At 45.0% G+C, this 20,368-nt stretch overlaps 1 protein-coding gene across 4 annotated transcripts in view; it reads right to left on the reverse strand.

Annotated features, from left to right (window-relative positions):
* SH3PXD2A (SH3 and PX domains 2A) overlaps positions 1 to 20,368 on the reverse strand; it is a 372,422-nt gene that overhangs the window by 78,956 nt on the left and 273,098 nt on the right. For all 4 annotated transcript variants that reach the window (XM_065407840.1, XM_065407839.1, XM_065407842.1 and 1 more), the window contains one exon: positions 9,418 to 9,549. In XM_065407840.1, the coding sequence (XP_065263912.1) occupies positions 9,418 to 9,549 (132 nt within the window). The remainder of the gene's footprint in view (positions 1 to 9,417; positions 9,550 to 20,368) is intronic.

Below are 20,368 nucleotides of genomic sequence, written 5' to 3' on the forward strand. Positions count from 1 at the left end.
GAGAGATTAAATAGCTTGACAACGGTCACAGAGGATGTCTGTGGCAGAGGTAGGAATTGAATCTAGGTTTTAGTGCCTTAACCATGATATTATCCTGGCTAAACTTAAGTGGTCAAACAAATTCCCCAAATATACACCAACTAAAATAAATGGTTGGAAGAGAAAGGGTTAACCTCTTCCGTTGCATATTTTGTAGACTTTCACCCCACTGCTTCCAGCTTAAGTCATAGCCATTAGACAGCCTCTCTCCCACTCCCGAATAATGGCGCAGAGGAGAGAGGGATTGATTATTTCCTCCTTCTGACCAGCCAATTTCTAGTGTGCACATAAAGATCTCCTCCTCCTGATTCAGTGCTTTTCAAATAGGCTGCTGTAGCAGCATGAGGCCAGTTTCAAGATCCTCTCCAGTGTGGCAAACAGAGCATGAGACAGACACTAAGCAGCACTGAGTGTACTTTGGCTAAACACAGCCTAGACAGCTATAACAACTGATGATGTCCAGAGAATCCATGTCCTCTAGCTGCTGGGTGCCAGAGCATTTAAAGAAAATGGAGGCAGATCTGCCTTCACTGCTTAGGGCTGGAAGTCATCCCAGATTTGCCAGCAATGTTGCCATTTTGAGGGCGAATTCAATCAGCCTAGCTCGAACAACATCAGAATGGTCCTACAATATCTTAGAGCCTATGCAATATCATACCATGAGGCTTTTGTCTTGCAAGACATTAAAGGTGTTGATCCTTGTTAAACTACCTGGTTTAGCCAAGCAGAGGCAGCCATAACGCAGACACGTCTTTCATTTACTCAAAAACTAGATCCCTCCTAACTCCACACTGTCCATAACTTTATTCTGACAAGGAGTTAGCAATTCATGCCCACTGAGAGAACATATTTGCAACAGGTCCAGGTCATTCATCCCAAATACTGAAGTGTATTCTTTATCTTCCCCTTTAGTAGAGGGGCTGGACAACATCTCTAAGGAGTTAAATGAAATCTTAGCCATTTACGCAAACCTGCACTTCAGGTGGGGGGATCTCTAGTGGTGCTGAAGAAGGGGCCGGAAAGTCTACATACATTGAAGCACTTCTTGTTCTTATTTTTAAAGAGGCAGATTATTAAATTATATTTCAGTAACACTTAAAGGACATAACTGAGAGCCCCATTGTGTTAGGCACTTTACACATAGTCCTAATCCTGAAAAGTGTACTGTCCTTTCTACTATCTAAATAGGCCAGGCAGGCAACAGAGGGAGGACAAATGGATGCACAGAGAAGTGAAGTGACTTGCCCAAATTTTAACACAGCAGGTAAGTTGGGACTAGAAACCAAGGCTACATCTACACTACAGGGGGGGGGGGGGGTCGATTTAAGATACGCAAATTCAGCTACGCGAATAGCGTAGCTGAATTCGACGTATCAGATCCGACTTACCCTGTTGTGAGGACGGCGGCAAAATCGACTGCCGCGGCTCCCAGTCGACGGCGCTTACTCCCACCTCCGCTGGTGGAGTAAGCGTGTCGATTCGGGGATCGATTGTCGCGTCCTGATGAGACGCGATAAGTCGATCCCCAAGAGATCGATTTCTACCCGCCGATTCAGGCGGGTAGTGTAGACCTAGCCCAAGTCTCAAGTCCCAGTCCAGGAGCACGTCCACTCAACCATACCATCTCTCATGAAATGTGGACTGGAGAGTAAGCAGAGAACCAGGGACCCCGATTTCCAGAAGAATATGCAATTGCACTTGAAACAGTGTTTGCGGTCTCACACACACTCAGTAATTCTGCATGCAAATGTATTACACACACAACTGGCGGATGTGCAATTAATTTCATAAGAAACTGTGGTAACTGCATTTGCGAGTTTGCGTGCTGCTGCACAACAGAGTTTTCCCAAAAATCCAGCGCTGCACCCAATTTACTTCAACAAAACAACAAACAGGTTACTTCTCTACATAAATTGAAGAAACATTCTGGCTCTTTGCTTACTGTTCTCCAGTACTGTATTACACTGCAAGCTTGAAGACAGATGTTTGCTAGCGTCTACACAGCACTATCGGGTGCACGGCCCAACTTGTGTTAGTTGCATGGTTTCCCTGGTCTGTCTAGTCCTCACCCATTTCCTTCTCCTCCGTTTTGAAGATGTAAGGTTGGGGTGAAAAACAGGAGTACAGGACACAGAATTTTAGGGATGCTAACCATAGCAAGTTATGAGGCAGGATCTGCAAGAGGAGTGCAAGAATGTACAGCCCACCAAAAGAGGGAGGTTGTTCCAGGAGCAAAGGAGAATGTGAAAGTGACAGGAATCTTCCCTGGTAAAGGCAGGACCTTTGGATACAAGATCTACAGGTCAGCAGAAGCCCAGGCACAACAGTGATTATGAACAGGAGGGGGTGGAGCCTTGCCTGACTGTTCCTTGCTCCATATTCTATTCCTAGGGGCCAATCTGCCCTGTGCACAGATCATGGAATCACAGAAGATTAGGGTTGGAAGAGACCTCAGGAGATCTAGTCTAGCCCCCACAGATGGGATGCACTGTGCCCAGGAGCGGCGCCAGGATTTTTGCTGCCCTGGACGGCAGTGCTCCTCTTCAGAGCATTCGGCGGCGTGGGTCCTTCTGTTCCGCGTCTTCGGGGCGCTTCGGCGGCAGGTCCCGGAGTGAGTGAAGGACCTGCCGCCGAAGCGCCCCGAAGACGGAGCGGAAGGACCCCCGCCGCCGAATTGCCGCTGAGGATGGCAAAATGCCGCCCCCCAAATCCTGCCGCCCTAGGCGACTGCCTAGTGGAAGCGCCGGCCTTGACTGTGCCACATAGACAGGAATAAACAAGACCAAAAAAAACGCCAACACCCCCCCCCCCCCCAAGACTATTCTAGACAGCAGTGTGGGGGTTGTGGGGAAGGGAGAACAAGGAGACAGAAGGTCTCAGTCAGGGGAGGCAAAGTTTTGGTGGAGGCAGGCTCTGTTTAGTCTTAAATGGACCCCTCCTTTATCTTTGTATAGTTTTCCTAATTAAGCCTGCATCCATCAAGAAGCACAAGTGAACCTGCACAATGATAAAGTAGAGCATATTCCCAGGTATACATAAAATCCATTAACATTGTAGGGGACAACCATTAAGTCTTGGAATTCCTAGATTAGAAAGCCATTTGGAACAGACATTTACTGAGATAAAAACACACTCCAAAACGTAACTTCATATTGCCACAAGGTAATCTCAGCAAGCTACAAGAAAAGAGCAATTTCCCTTGCCAAAAAACTCCCTTGGGTCCCGATAAAATTACACTAGCCATAATAGGTTTATTTTACATATTGTGTGTAATATAATATTGGAAATAGGTCTGCAGTTATGTAATTGCAAAGGAAACAGCTATGGGCTTGTTCAGGCCAGCTAAAAATGCCATCCCATGTTTCTACCACCACAAAAGTAAATCCCAATGGATTATGTATAAAGAGCCCTCAATCCCACCCCTCTGATCAGGAGAGAAGAGGAGGAAGAGCAGTATGAAAGGCGGTTGATAGTACAGTTATACTTAACGGTCTGTCAGGGTTTCCATTACAAATAGCATTGCCACAATTTAGAACTTGACCATTTCAAGCCACATCCAAACAAAACTTGGCAAGAATAAAGTCAGCACAAGTCCAATTTCCCCCCCCTCCTTCCTTTCTTTAAACAAAAGTTCTACATATACTGATTCGGTCATTTGTACTGTGACGACTGGCAAACAGCAGAAAATTTGCTGCACGGGTTTTTTGGAGTAGTTAATTTAAACACCACACAGACCAAAAAAAAAAAATATGCAGCCTATCACAGAGCTCAATTTTGAACAACAACATTCTGCAGGAAGATTTTTACTAACATGCAGACTCAAAACATTTAACAGATGCAATAATGAGATGGAAGAGACAGTACCTAGGAAAAAGCTGTAACTCCAATGAAGATTGATTTTGAATGTAAAGTGCTGTAATTTTCTTTATGCACCTATGGTGAATGATAGAAAGGAAATAACTGCACATATCAAGGGGAGACTATACCCCAAATATACACATGGGGTAGGATAGCTTCCATTACACTGAAACCCAGAGGTCAGAGGAAGGTCTCAAGACAGATTTTTTTATGAACCCCAGGTGGGCATTTACTTTAAGTACCCCAATGTCCATAAAAGTGGACACTGACAGCTGCAGTGATACTCAGCATGAAGTGACCCACAGGCTTGATATAACATGGCTGGAAGGGTCTCAAAATGTGTCTCATTGACCTTGCATCAACAGTGTGAAAGGGGTTTTCAGGTTTACGACCTGGACATCTCTTGAACTTGCACTGGGCACAGCAATGAAGACGTTCTCTTACCAGACACTATATTTTACTATGGTTGATAAAAAGCAAAATTAAATATTAGGTATGGGCCCTAACCAAAATTATGGGTGTGGATGTGCCTAAACTTTGGGAAAGTTAAATTGCAAAAAGTTTGGATTCAAATTCCATCACTGGTCTATGGAAAAAAATGTTGCTTTGAATGTTGTCTTTGACTATTTAAGTGCAACACATGATTACTCAGTGATGGTAGCCTTCCAATGGCCCTCAACTCTGCTGAGGTACCAAAGTAGTTTAGCATACACTATCCAGCATTGATTATTTGATGTGCTGAGTACGTTCAATGCCCATTAGTTCCAATAATAATGGAGGGCACTCGGCAAAACTTACAGAATCTCACAGGTTTAGGCCCAGAGTTCTCATCCTTGATTGTTACCTTGTGGCGTGAAAGTTGTAGTATTCTCAGATCACAAGAGAAAGCTTTCTAAAGGCAGAGTGGTTATCAAGGTCTACTACACAGACGCATTGAAACGTTAGATGCCAAATCCCAATGGCCAAGAGATTGTAATTAGAACTCATTAAAATTGCCACATTCTGTTTTCAGTTCACCTGATGGTTGCAAAGTATTGCTAACCTCGCCAGAAGGGTACAAATAATACAGAATGTGGTAGCCCTAATTCAGGCTCTAGAAGAGTGGTCTCCAACCTTTTTATGCCCAAGATCACTTTTTGAAGTGAAGTGCTGCCCAGCGGGAGACCACACCTAAGCCCCTCCTGGAGCCAGCACCCCAAACCTCCCTCCTGCACCCCATCCCCCTTCCCACGCTGTGAACCCCTCAGCCCAGAGCCCCACCCCACCCCCGAGGCCACACCCCTTCCAAGGCCCTGCCCACCTCTCTGTTGCTTGCTCTCCCCCACCCTCACCAGACTGGGGAAGGGGTTTGGGCTCTGGGCTGAGGGGTTCACAGCGTGGGAAGGGGGTTGGGGTGCAGGAGGGAGGTTCGGGGTGCTGGCTCCAGGAGGGGCTTAGGTGTGGTCTCCCGCTGGGCAGCACTTCGCTTCGCTGCACCACCACCAACCAAGGTAAGGCAGGCTCCCTGGCAGTTCCCTGAAGGGACCAATATGCCCCCCCCCCCCCCGGGAAGAGAAAATGTGGCTCTGTGCAATGTCCCTCTCTGCAGGCACTGCCTCCAAAGCTTCCATTGGCCACAGTTCGCCGTAGCTGGCCAATGGGAGCTTTGGGGGCGGTGCCTGCAGAGAGGGGCAGTGCGCAGAGCCACATGTCCCCCCACCAGGGATAGCGGGGGCGCGCTGGCCACTTCCAGGAGCAGCGTGGGGCTGCGGCAGGCAGGGAGCCTGCCTCAGCAGCAGGCAGCCCCGCTGCACCACCAGAGATTGCAATCGACTGGGAGAGTCCCCATGATCGATGGATTGGTGACCACTGCAAGAAGGTAGCTTTGCTATGACCGCTGGCAAAGGACAATTAAAAGCCGAAGCTCAGCCAAAGATAAAATGGACAACACCATATATAAAAAGCTCTACTTCAGAACGTTGGCATGCAAGATACAGACCCATTCAGCTAAGAGAGCTGCCTTGGGCTTTTTACTAAGGGAACAAATAGTTCGTTTTACAAAGCTGCTCTCTTTCTGAGGGGAAAAAGCCATGCAACACTTGATATTTCTGTGTGGTATCAACACAATCTTATTGGGACTATTTTGATTACTGTGATTTAAAGAAAAAAAAAATCTAACTACCTATGCATTTCATAGCCAGCTTTCCTAAAACACCACTAAGGGTACGTCTTCACTACCCGCCATATCGGCGGGTAGCAATCGATTTATCCGGGATCGATATATCGCGTCTCGTTAAGACGCGATATATCCATCCCCGAACGCGCTCACCGTCGACTCCGGAACTCCACCAGAGCGAGCGGCGGTAGCGCAGTCGACGGGGGAGCCGCGGCCATCGATCCCGCGCCGTCTGGACCCCAGGTAATTCGATCCAAGATACTTTGACTTCAGCTACGCGAATAGCGTAGCTGAAGTTGCATATCTTGGATCGATCCCCCCCCCCCCCAGTGTAGACCAGCCCTTAAACAGAGCCAGACGTGTACTGTATGGGATTTTACAAACTACATTAACAGTCTTTCGTCAAAGGTAGTAGGAAAGCAGTAAGGATGTCTAATGAACAAGATGCTCAGTCCGATAAAAGTTTGAACCACACAGTTAACCACTATCCAAACTGTTTGTGCATGTGGGTTGTTCAAAACTAACATCACTTCAAGTTACATTCAGACTGGTTTACTAGGCTTTCACCTGGACCAGAGGGAGAGAAGTGAACCTACCTGATGCAATCAGGGTCTGAATGAATCCAATTTGATTCTATTTTCCACACATTTACCAAAGGCACATACCTATGGATTGCACCTTTTTAAAATAAGGTTCAAGAATACACAAACCCAAAGAAAACTGGAATCACACTGTCCTGAAGAAAATAATCCATATACCAACTAGTGATGGACAAGAGGTTTTAGTTTGGATTTGACTTTAGTTTATCTATAGGCCACAACTCACCAGAATTTCTGGGGGGGAGGAGGGGGAGAAACAGGGGAAGGAGGTTGTTTTGAGTTTGAAAGAAGTCTCTCCATTTATTTTGTTGGCTGCTTTTCTTTTTTGTGCGCAACTTCTCAGCTTTGTATTTTCACCCAACTCAGAAAACACAAGATTCCCTGGAAAAAGCCATTCCTGTGGTATTTCCAACCTGGCCCAAGTCAGGAATTGCTGAAAAGTTTGAGATGAATTTTGTTCTTGGGAAAGCTGCAGCCCAATTTCTCAGCCAGGGATTTAGTCGAACATCCAGACCTAATGATGCTTGCCCACCACTAATCATCAACTACCTCTGTTCTTCAGGAGAGTGACTATAAAACTACTTGAGTGTTTCTCCGTCTTTTTAGGTCAGTGACCGAGGACCCCTTTATTCAAAGTCAAAACCCTTTACGTCTCCCTTACACATACTATAAAAGTAAAAGTCAAAAATGTATCAACACTAAGCCTCTAAAAGTTATGTGTGGGTTTTGAGACGTTGACATGGAATATTTGACTATGAAGAGTAAGAGTGTGCAGGGAATAGGGGAGAGGGAGAGGGATTTTCCTTGCTTTAGATTTTTTTCTTCCCTAAATTACAAAGTGTTTGGCTCCTGGCAAACCCCTCCCTGCCCAATTGGCTTTCATGACCCTCATGGGGGTAATGACCCACCGGACTATTCTATTGGACTTTACAGATGATTCTTTAAGAAGGGACTTTAACCCTATTCCCTGTGATTTTATTTCAGTGAGTAAATGGAGCAGGATATGGCTCTAAAAAGGCACCTTTTCATAGGAGTTGCTTTTCTGACCATATAATCTCACTTAACACTGACATTCCATCTTCGCAACAACCATGATCTTTAATACCATATGAACTGAGTTTCCTCGGCACAACAGGGAAGGCTGAATTGGAATTCCCTTGTTTTTCTTGCTTAAAACCAGACACCCTTGAATTGCTGAACAGTCCAAATCTCCTTGGTGGTTATTTTTGGAATCCAAAATAGAGGAGAATGTATCATGAAGGTGAAGGAGAGCTGCCACAATAAGGGGTCTACATACTGCCCTTAGGATGCACATGGGTAACTCCCATCACCACTGGCTGGGAGCTAGTGCATTGGATAATTAACAGAACCCCTATCTTAACACAATCAGCACAGTGGCTATTTTATGGCATTTTTCCCTCCTTCACCCATAATCACCTCTTAATAAGTAGATATGTGCTCCTTATTAGTGCCTCCTTATTAGTTTTGCAAAAACACATAGTATTGTATACCCAAAAGACCATATGGCTTCACTAGCAAGCGTTTGCATATTTTCCAAACACACACTACACCTTTAACACCGCTCTAGTCACCTGGCAGGCTAACAGTTCCTCGAGTGCATCACTTGCACACAGACTCAGATTATTAGCTTTCCGTAAAATTGTGGAACTGCTGCCCAGTGAAAATATTAGCGTTCGGGACGTACAGAACTCACTCCAAACCAATCCGGAGGCTACTTTGAAAGGGTGGATGTTTGACACAGATCAGGACATCTCTCTGTTAAAGCCCGATCCTCAGAAAAGCGGAGCATCCACAACTCCCACTATAGGCAATGGGAGTTGCTGGTGTTCATCTCTGAAGATTAGGACCTTGGTCTGTGAACATACCTAGAAGTCTGCAATGGCTCCTCTGGGTAAGACATGAGAAAATAGGTCTTTGAACTCAAAATCTTAGGCAACCGTTTTGTTTTGATGTGTGAGGAGGGGCCAGGGGAGAGGGGGCATGTGCAGAAACAAGCAAATGGGCATGAGGCTAGCCAACAGTTAACCTTTTCAGCGCTACATAAGTACACAGGCTTCTGAAGCATTTCATTCAACTGTCTGAAAACAGACTTCCAGGAGGCAAAGCCACTGCACATCAACCTTTGACCAAATCACTTACCATTCGGAAAATGAAATTTTGGCAACTGGTTATTCTAGGAGCAGCATAAGAAGGGAATTTTAGCCTACATTGCTAGCAGGGAGGCTCCCATTCTTTGCCTGAAAAAGGCCACACCAATACTTTTGCAAGTAGCAATTTTAAAGTTTTATTGAATCTATGTAGTCTCTCATCCCTTTTACGTTTTGGGCCAACGGTTGAGCTGTCAAGCCAAGTCTTCATCCCAGAATAAGTTTTAACAGCCGTGTATAAATCCCCCCAAAACAGTTGTTAGTAATGGAAATGCTGACAAACCCTTTAAAAAAAAAAAAAAAAAGTGACAGCGGCGCAACGTATTATTCTAAGAAGCAGTGGAACCTTCTCTCCTCCCGCCTTAGTTTTCTGTTAATGTACATTGGCTAATTAACAAACAAGCTTACGAGACATTCTTACAGCAGAAGGCAACATTTTGGCCCCCAGCCCAAACCAACAGGGGGAAACTTCAACATCCTCAGCCAGACAGTACCAGATGGAGCTAATGTATAGTTACATGAAATGATGAGAGAACGAAGGAAGGGAATGAACCACCAAACTATTAGAGAGAAAAAAAAATAGGTACAAGTGTCTCACCGCTTTCGTTTTTCTCTATTACGTCCACGACTTCCCCAGCCTGAAGGCTGATCTCCGAGTTCTCCTGTTTCTCATAGCTGGACACCACCACATATTGCTCCAGGATCATGGGTTCAGAACTAGCATCAGCACCTGGGGAAGGGAAAAAGCAAGCTGTAAGCCAGCTTCCAGCCATGGCTCCTCGAGAGCGACCTCCGTCCATCCAATTCATGATAGGCCAATTTGTCACCGCCGTCAAGCCAATCAGAACAAAACCTTGGCTCGCAGCATATCCCCAAATGGCTGGCCATATAGAAACAGCTTCCTCTGGCCCACAACCCAGCAGCACAGAGGAACATTAGAGATGAAGAAAAAAAAAGTTTTAAGCATAGTGAATTAATCAAAGTTTCATGACGGATTCTGAAAATAAACCTCTTCCCAACATGGTTGCCACAATCCTTGTCCCCATTCAGATAGAAAAATCCCGGGTAGAAGCAGCATAAATCCACAGCAGAGCTATTCCCCCCCCAGGAAACAAAAAGAAAAAATAAACAGTTCTCCCCTCGGAGGCTCAGCTCCTTCTCCACTCTTGAAGGCTTGAGCTGCAAGTCAAGAGGGGGCTGCGGATGCCAATCATATTCATGTGCACTGCAGCCCTTAAATAGAAACACATGAGCAGAACTGAGTAAGGGAAGGGGTGGAGGAAGGGAGAGAGCGAGGGGAGGGCACACACACAGAGAGAGAGAGACTGTTTACTTGAAACAGAAGAAAAGTTACAGAGCCAGATTCTTATTAACACAGCCTCCCCCCCCCCCCCCCGCCAGCCTTTTCCAAGCATTTTGCACAGTCGTGCAAAAAAACAAAAAACCCACAAGAACCCTCCAATTATAAGAGATGCAGAACTCCACATACTGCCTTGTACGAGATGAACAGCGGAAATCTTTACACAGTCTGATTCTCTCTCCCTTCCAATGTTTGTTTATTTTTTAAAGAAGTTTGCAAGCTAGCATGAAATGCTTTAATTATTTCATCTTCTCCATGCTGGACTTTTCAACTATCAGGAGATATTTCTTCCCTATTCCTGCACATTCCCTCCCTCCCTGCCCCCCACCCCCAAACACACCAGCATCCCTCTGATTGGTTTCTTTTGGTTTTCTGAATAATGCAAATCATATGTTTTCAAGCCAAACTACAAGACAGGAGAGTTCCACCGCCAGGGATGGAGGGAGAGCTCTCTGCCATGTAGCGAGCTGCAGGAGACGCAAGAATCTCCTTAATTCATCACTCAACTGCAACATCGACAAAGCGCACAGGGCCACGCCACCGCCGAACAGACAGACACAGAAAGGCCACACACACACACACACACACACACACACACACACACACACACCCCACTGCAGAGAGAAAGGCTATGAAGGCAATTTTAAGCCAACAGTTCCCGTTTTAATTTAAAAAACAGAAAAAAAGAGAAGGATGCTATCCTTTTGATGTAGATCTCCTTCTAAACAAAGCATCAAGGATCACCTTGTTTAGACACACTAAACCAGGGATTCTCAAACTTCATTGCACCACGACCCCCTTCTGACAACAAAAATTACTACATGACCCGGGGAGGTCGGGGGGGGGGGGGGGAAAGAGGACAAAGCCAAAGGGCTTCAGCCACAGGTTGGAGGGCCTGTAACCTGAGCCCCACTACCCAGGGCGGAAGCCCTCTGTCTTCGGCTTCAGCCCTGGGCAGTGGGGCTCTGGCTTCCGCTTTGTTCCTAGCAAGTCTAATGCCAGCCCTGGAGACTCCTTAAAATGGGGTCGCGACCCACTTTGGGGTCTTGACCCACAGTTTGAGAACTGCTGCACTAGCCATATGAAACATTTGACAAAGCTGCAATAGATTGGAGTCCTAATGGGTTAAGCACTCTATGTAGCGGGGATTCCTGGTGTAATCTAAAGAAACAAGACAGGCAAAAGGTGAGGTGGGAAAGTGAGGCAAAAGAACTCTCCCAAGGTCATACAATGGGTCAGTGGCAGGATCGAGATAGCATCTGGGACCTCGAGTCCCAGTTCAATGCCCTATCCACCAAACCAGGTAATCAATGGAATATTTAATTATTTAAATCATTACAACCAGGAGGATCACGATCAGCATGGTTCTTACAGTGCCTGCACATCCATCTTTGTTTAGTATGTAAATTGATTCTACAGACAAAGTTAGGCCTAAAAATTTCCCTTTCCTTTTTTCTGGCAGGTACCTAGTGCCTCATTCAAATGCCATTAGTCCAGGCTTTTCCTGAAACAATACTGATTGCCTCTCTTTGGCCCAGGTTTAAGAGGTTCAGAATAAAATTCCTTAAGTGTGTCCAGCTAAACTACTCACACAGAGTACACACACATATACAGAGTCCCGGAGCAATTTTTCAGTATATTTTTTTTTAAAAGATTTCGTTTTCTTGCCAGTGAATTTTCTGCTCACAAAAGCAATGAGTGGAGTATCATCAAGAACAGGATGATTGACTCCTGATGTGCCTATCAATATGTAGGGCAAAAAGCTGTGTGATCATAGGGGACTTCAATTTGAAAGACATGCAACACGAGACCTCCAGTGTAAGTATTAACACATCCTTGGAATGTCTAAATATTAGATAGGACACTTTTTTTTTTTAAGTTAGGAAAAGTGTTGCAGCCAACATGGGGGAATTCTATACTAGACCTGTCTTGACAGATCTAGAGGAACTGACCAGAGAACTGAAAGTTAACGGTAACATAGGTATAAGTGATCATGACTGCAAATTTATAAATGTGATCAGAACAGAACAGAGTTCAGACCAGTGATTATATGGTTTTTATTTATATACTGTGACAGACCCAGACCAGTGGGGTACAGGAGTCTGGTAGAGGGCAAATATACCGGTCACTGAATGAGTAGTTTTCTGTTCCCTGAGTGACCAGAGCAGGGGCTGCACTAGAGTAATCAGGAACCTGCTAGAACCAGTTAAGGCAGGCAAGCTAATTAGGACACCTGGAGCCAATTAAGAAGACGCTTCTAGAATCAATTAAGGCAGGCTAATTAGGGCACCTGGGTTTTAAAAGGAGCTCACTTCAGTTTGTGGTGGGAGTGTGAGGAGCTGGGAGCAAGAGGTGCAAGGAGCTGAGAGGGTGTGCTGCTGGAGGACTGAGGAGCACAAGCGTTATCAGACACCAGGAGGAAGGTCCTGTGGTGAGAATAAGGAAGGTGTTTGGAGGAGGCCATGGGGAAGTAGCCCAGGGAGTTGTAGCTGTCATGCAGCTGTTACAGGAGGCACTATAGACAGCTGCAGTCCACAGGGCCCTGGGCTGGAACCCGGAGTAGAGGGCGGGCCTGGGTTCCCCCCAAACCTCCCAATTGACCTGGATTGTGGGTTCTTCCAGAGGGGAAGGTCTCTGGGCTGTTCCCCAACCCACATGGTGAATCTCTGAGGCAAGAAAATTCGCCAATAAGCACAGGACCCACCAAGATAGAGGAGGAACTTTGTCACAATATATAGATTTATTTTACACACACACACACACACACACACACACACACACACACACACACAGCTTTAAAAGGGGCATTGTCACAAAACTGAAAGCCGTTAAGAGTCAAATCATCTGGGAGGAAGAATTTAAATCAGAAAAATGTGAATGATAATTGGGAATTATTTAACAACACTTTACTAGATGCTGTAACAACCACAATCCCACACTTGAGGAAGGCGGCGGTGACCCTACTGGTTTAAAAAACAAAAACAAAAAAACCACACACACAACAACCTAGTTTAGAGGGGAAGTAAAGGCATCTATAAAAATATATATAACTAATGAGGGGAAAAAAGGGAAGTTAATAGTAATGAATATAAATCAGAAGTTAGGAACTTTGATAAGGAAAGCAAAGGGACACAGATATCTATCACCATCAGAGTTAAGGACAATAAGAAGGGAGGTTTTTTGTTTTTAAGTAGAACAACAACAAAAAGACCCTCAACAATGGTACTGCTTCATTACCGGCAGAAATTGCAGTATTTCCGATAAGAACAAAGTAAAAAAGATATTCAATAAGTACTTCTGTATTGGGGGGGAGGGGAGGCTGATGTAGTCGTACCATATGATGACACTCCTTCCATTCCATTAGTATCTTGGGGGTGGGGGGAAGGAGGGTTAAAACAGCAGCAGTTGAAGTTAGACATTATTTAAAATCAGCATAAGAGTTTTAAAAGGATGAGGAGCTCACTGGACCATTAATCTTAATTTTCAATAAGTCCTGGAACAGTGGAGAAGTTCCAGAAGACTGGAAGAAAGCTAATATTGTGCCAAATTTTTTAAAAAAGGAGTAAATGGGATGACCTGAATAATTATAGGCCTGTCAGTCTGACACTGGTCCCAGGCAAGATAATGGAGTGACTATGTGGGACTCTATTAATAAAGAATTAAAGGAGCATAATATAAATTAGTGAGAATCAACATGGGTTTATGGAAAATAGATTTTGTTAAACTAAAACTAACTTGATATTTTTTGATGAACTTACAAGTTTGGTTGATAAAAGTAACAGTGTTGACGGAATGTATTTATTCCTGTAAGGTACTGGACTTGGTACTATTCCATGACATTTTTATTTTTATTAACAATCTAGAAAGATAAAACATGGCACACATTAAAATGCATTAAAAGCTGACTGATAGGTCTCAAAATGTAATTGTAAAAGGGTAATAGGCCTCATGCGGATGTGTTTCTACTGGGGTCCTGCAGTGATTGGTTCTTGGCCCTATGCTATTTAAACATTTTATGGTTTTGTGCAAGTCATTAATAAAATAAATTAAAAAAAAAAACAAAACCACACACCACAGATAAAGTTTGCAGATAATAAAATATCAGGGGAAGTGGTAAATACTGAAAACAGATCACTCATTCAGAGTGATCTGGACTGGGCACAAGCACACTGTTTTAATATGCCTAAATGTAAATGCATACAACTATGATCAAAGAATGTAGGCCATATTCACAGGATGGGCAACTATCCTGGGAAGCAGTGACTCTGAAAAAGATTTGGGGGTCCTGCTGGATAATCAGCTTAACACTCACTCCCAGTGCAACAGTGGAGCCAACAAAGCCAATGCGATCCCGGGATGCATAAATGGGGAAATCTCAAATAGGAGCAGAGAGGCTCTGTATTTGGCAATGGTGTAACCACTGCTGGAATGCTATGTCCAGTTCAGGCATCCACAATTGAAGAAGGATGCTGATAAATTGGATAGGGTTGAGAGAGCGAGAGAGAGAGAGAGAGAGAGAGAGAGAGAGAGAAACCATGAGAACAATTAAAGATTTAGAAAACTTGCCTTATAATAGGTTACGTAGACGCAAGGAGCTCAGTCTAACACGGGGTCGGCAACCTGTGGCACGCAAGCCGATTTTTACTGGCATGCTACTGTCAGCCGGGGTCCCAGCCACCGGCCCCGCTCAGCCCGCTGCCGGCCTGAGTGAACTGAACCCCCTGCCGGCAGCGGCTGAGTGGGGCCGGCGGCTGGGTCCCCGGCTGACAGGAGCCGGCGGATGGAACCCCAGACCAGCAGCAGGATGAGCGGCTCAGCCCACTGCCGGTCTGAAGTTCCGGCTGCCAGCCCCTTGCCAGCTAGGGTCCCGGCCACCGGCCCCGCTCAGCCTGCTGCCAGCTAGGGTCCCAGCCACCAGCCCCACTCACCTCGCTACTGGTCTGGGGTTCCAGCTGCCTGGCCCCCTGCCAGGCAGAGTCCGTGCCTCCAGCCCTGCTCAGCCCTCCTGCCAGCCAGGGGTACCGGCAGCCAGACCAGTGTACCGGCAACCAGACCAGGGCTCTGCTCCTGGCCTGGTCCCAGCGCTCTGCAACCCTTATAAAAAAATTACACTACAATTCGCTTAAAAACTTCATATATTACAGTAATCGTTAAAACATGTATAATGTTAATACATAGGTTTGATGAAACAAAAGTAGTTGTACTTATGTGCCTGTGCTTAATTTGTGTTTTTGATTTACCTGCTTAAAAAAAAAAAAATCAAATCTCATGTCTTGCACCCCCCCCCCCAAGGGGTGCATGCACCCCAGGTTAAGAACCACTGCACTAAACTGATTTCTACATTTTAATTTAATTTTAAATGAAGCTTCTTAAACATTTTAAAAACCTTGTTTACTTTACATACAACTGTAGTTTAGTTATACATTATAGGCTTAGAGAGACATCTTTTAAAAAAAAATGTTAAAATGTATTACCGGCACGTGAAACCTTAAATTAGAGTGTATGCATCCGAAGAAGTGGGTTGTAGCCCACGAAAGCTTATGCTCTAATAAATTTGTTAGTCTCTAAGGTGCCACAAGTACTCCTGTTATTTTAGTGTATAAATGAAGACTCGGCACACCACTTCTGAAAGGTTGCTGACCCCTGGTCTAACACAAAGATGATGATTGGGGGGGAGGGGGGGGGCGGGAACGGGACGGACGACTTGATTAGTCTATAAGTACATACATGAGGAACAAATATAGTTAATAGGCTCTTCAGTCTAGCGGAGAACAGTATAAAACAATCCAATGGCTATACACTGAAGCTAGACATATTCAGACTGGAAATAAGGTGTAAATTTTTAATGGTGAGAGTAATCAATCATTGGAACTGCTTACCAAGAATCAGGGTCGATTCTCCATCACTGACCACTTTAAATCAAGATGGTTTTCTAAAAGATCTGTTCTAGGCATTATTTTGGGGAAGTTCTATGGCCTCTGTTATACAGGAGGTTAGATTAGATTATTACAGGGGTCCCTTCTGGCCTTGGAATCTATGAAGTCCAGTGCAGGTAAGTGCTATGCAAAATTTAATGCCATGTACCTCAGACCAGATTTGCAACACTGCCTGCTATTCTAATCCTAGGCCCACACACACAGTGTGCCAACTCTATCCTGACTGAAAGTAACCTCCACTAACCCAGCTCAAGGCTCTCCTGGAAGAGTGTCCATCAACTGTGCGGACATGTGCCTAATTCCATGGTAGTTTTCTAACATGAAGCAATAGCCACAGGGGACTAGGATGAGATCACAAAACAAACAAACAAAGTCACTTACAATTAGGGTGACCAGACAGCAAGTGTGAAAAATCAGGACGGGGTGGGGGGGGGTAATTGGCACCTATATCAGAAAGGCCCAAAAATCAGGACTGTCCCTAGAAAATCAGGACATCTGGTCACCCTGCTTACAATCTAGTCAATATCAGAAACTTGGTAGCCTCTCAGATATTAGAGGCTACTGCAGGACTGTGCTTTGGTAGGAAAGTTACAAGAATAGTAGAAAAAAAAAAAGTACAATATTTACTCAAGCTACACCATATTTACTTCAAAACAAGTAGTTCTGTTTAAGCAAGTTTAGTGCAGATAAAAGCCTGGGACACAGAAGTAATCAAATTTACAGAGCATCAATACATGCTTCCCCACACCATGACTTCCTAAAAGGCCTCTATACAGTCAGGGCGGGACTGATTTTGCCATCAGTCAGGCTACCTCACATGAGTAAAAGCCATCAGATCACAAGGCACAACTGTTAACTGAGAAAATATGGGTTCTCTAACCAGAATCGCAAGTCACCACTGATACAACATTTATACATGCACCTACATGTGCAAATTATGAATAATTTTGAGGGCGCAATCTGCGTGGGAAAGTAGTGATTTGATCAGACAGGGGTAGTATTTTTACAGTTCTTGGTGTCAGCCATAGGATGACAGTAGTGGATTTTTCTGGACAGTGACTTCCTTTAGATCATGAACAGCACAGCTCTGTACAGGAACGACTTTTCTTTCTTAAAGTATTTTGGCAAATTTAACAAACAATAGAAATTACCAGTTCTGGGGGAGGTAGGGATGGACAGGGAGTCAGATAAAGCAGAGACCCACGTCCACTTTGTATTTCTCCAGACCGGAAATTTTGAGTTAAAAACAAAAGTCCAACACAATCTTGGGTCCAGTGGCAGGAATGGTAGCCATTATGACAACCATCCGTGCTGGATACAAACACAACAGGGCTGCTCCAGGTTATGATGTACATTGGCAAACACCCACATATTATTCATGGACATTTTAGCCAGAAGACAGATTCCAGAGGAGGAGCTTTGCCAACTGAATTGAAAGAAGTGTCACTTCATGAAGCAGCATTTAGAGGCCTCTTCCTTAACTCCAGATCCAGAAGTCAGATATGGCTACAACAGTTAAGCCTTGGATATGCAACACCTGGACTTCCTCCAATCACAGGTTTGAAACCTGGTAGTTCATCCTTCTAAGGTAGATACCGTAAGCCAAGCCCTAAGTAGTTGTTTTCATGCGGATCCATCTTAGGGCTTGTGCATACAGTCCTGGCACAGAGCGCTAGTGGGGTACGATTTGTAAAGAATTCTAACATGTGGTGCCCTAACTTGCCTGCTAAAAAGATACCAAATTCACAATGCTTTACAAATCACACCCTCTGGTGCACTTTGCTGCACTGTGCAGACAAGCCCTTAGTACAGCGATTGGCGCAATACAAGAAGTTGATAAAAAGAGGAGACTTAAAACAGGCCTGTTTAAAAAAAAAAAAAAAAAAAAAGTGCTATGGGACCTCTAATGAGGGTGATGGATCCCACATCTCTATGTCCTTGGACAAAAATTTCCTCCTCCCTCTACTGTTGCGTAGAGAATCAGCTGCTGCCCTCCAACCCAGAAGTGGATGCATTTCAAGACATGTTTCATTTACATCCAGCCTGCAGAAGGCCAAGTGGATTCAACTTTTTGACTTCAACGGGAGAGAAAAAGAGTACTCAGCACCTTGCAGGCCTGGGCCCATTGTTTGTACTCTGGGACTCCTCCACAAGAGGCTATGTAAGAAATATTTCCCTCAGTAACATTTACAAGGGGGGGCTAAAGAGGCGAGGCAGCCCGTTCCCAGAACCAGAGCCGGAGATGCTTTCTCGGTAGTAAAAGCCACAGCCAGCTTACATGCCTTCTTCCTGTATGTCAAAAGACCCAATGGTTCCCTCCCCAGATGCCAAAGCCTCGGATACTCCCCACCCCATAACAGCTTCTACCGAGCAGTCGTGCATAGTCTGTGCAAAAAACTGTAGCACGCTGAAAATTTAAGATCTGAGGGAGTGTAAAATGATTTGAAACCAACAGCAAGATAAGTAACTTTGCACAGAGAATGCACTATTTATTAGACTGGATCGGCAATGGTGTATAATTCCAGCGTCCATGCGCACAGGTTTAGATCTGGACTTGCCACACAGGCCCTAGCGCCTCATGAGAATCACAGGTTGACTGTCCAACCATTCAGTTTAAATTCTTCACCTCTGTAGCCCCACTTAATCTAGTTTGTCAAATGCAGGAGAACACCACTGCTAAATCACTAACAACTGGCAAGCAGGGGGAAAGAAACTCAGAATCTGCTTGATGAACCAAGACATTGTTTCCACCTTCACAAACTCCTTTGATCCCAGCCTGCAGGCCCCCCCCCATAGCAGGATGCATAGTTCAGAACAGCAGTGCAGAGTTTGCTTGCCTGTGAGGTTATTTTCATCTTGTGTCCGTTCCTGGTTAAAATCCTGAGGATGCCTGTTCTCTCCATAGGGCTCAGCTTTACAATCCATCCTGGGATACTGAGGTGAGGGTGGGGTGAAGTCACCCTCCAGGGACTGGGTAATAGTCTCATCAGAGCGTGTCTGTACCACTCTTTCAAACAGATGGCTGGCTGCTAAACGACATATCCCCAACCTGTCCCCCAGCCCAAGCAGGAGAGCATAGTTACCTCTGCAGCTCTCAGCGACAGAGAGACCTACTACTGACCTCAAGTCTCCTAGAGAACAATGCAGGCCAGTAGTACCAAGCCAGTTCTTCCTCTGCGGTGATGCAATAGCTAACATACTATGGTCTGCAATGGCCAATCATTTAAGCCATCAACAGGACACAAGGTTGTCTGGATATGGAAATGTGAGAACCCTGATCTTTGCCAAAGTATTTTGCTATCAGGCCTATAAAATGTGTCAGCTCTTTTAATCCATACCACGCATGGTTTTCATAATGCCCTTTTATGATCATCACGTACCAAGTGTTTACAGATTCCAACTATAAGAATTAATATAAAGCTGAGCAGTAAAATCTTTCAAGAGAAGCCAAACAGAAATGGTCAGTGAGCACTCTCTAAACAGGATTTTTACTGGAAGTAGCTGGTAGTGTTGCTATTTTAGGGGTCTCACTGGCCCTACTGGATACAACTGTCATTTAATCCAGGTGTTCTCAACCTTTTCCCCTTTCTGAGGCCTCCCTGAACATGCTAGAAAAACTCCACAGCCCACCTGTGTCACAACTGTTTTTCTGCATATAAAAGCCAGGGCCGGCCTTAGGGGGTAGTAAGCAGGACAACTGCCTGGGCCCCCACACCAGGAGCCCCCACGAAACTACATTGCTCCGGCTTTGGTTTCAGCCCCGGGTGGAGGTGCTCAGGGCCCCAGGCTTCAGCCCCATGCAGTGGGGATTCCGCTTTCTGCCTTAGTCCCCAGTGAATCTAACACTGGCCCTGCTTGGCAGACCCCCTGAAACCTGCTTGTGGACCACCGATTGACCCCATGCACATTTTCTGCAAGGTATCTGGTAGTATATACACAATGGGTGCCATTAAAAAGGTCACTAGTTTCCACATTAAGAGTTGGATCTTGGTGCTTACCCATACTGAGCAAGCAGTAACTTTGGTGTCTCCGATCCAGCATCGTGGCGACTTAATAAACTTGGAACTTTTTTTTAAAAAGGTAACCCCTTCAGCATCTTTGGAAACAGTTGCAGGAGGAGTCACACACACACACACACACACACACGAAACAGGAACTGGGTTGTCATAGGGGTTTCTTTAACTCTATTCCTCAGTGTGTTTGTGTATATAGATAATATTATAATTATATTATATTATATATGGGGGGAGGGA

The sequence above is a fragment of the Emys orbicularis genome, chromosome 7 (genome assembly GCF_028017835.1).
Source record: "Emys orbicularis isolate rEmyOrb1 chromosome 7, rEmyOrb1.hap1, whole genome shotgun sequence".
Lineage (NCBI taxonomy): Eukaryota > Metazoa > Chordata > Testudines > Emydidae > Emys > Emys orbicularis.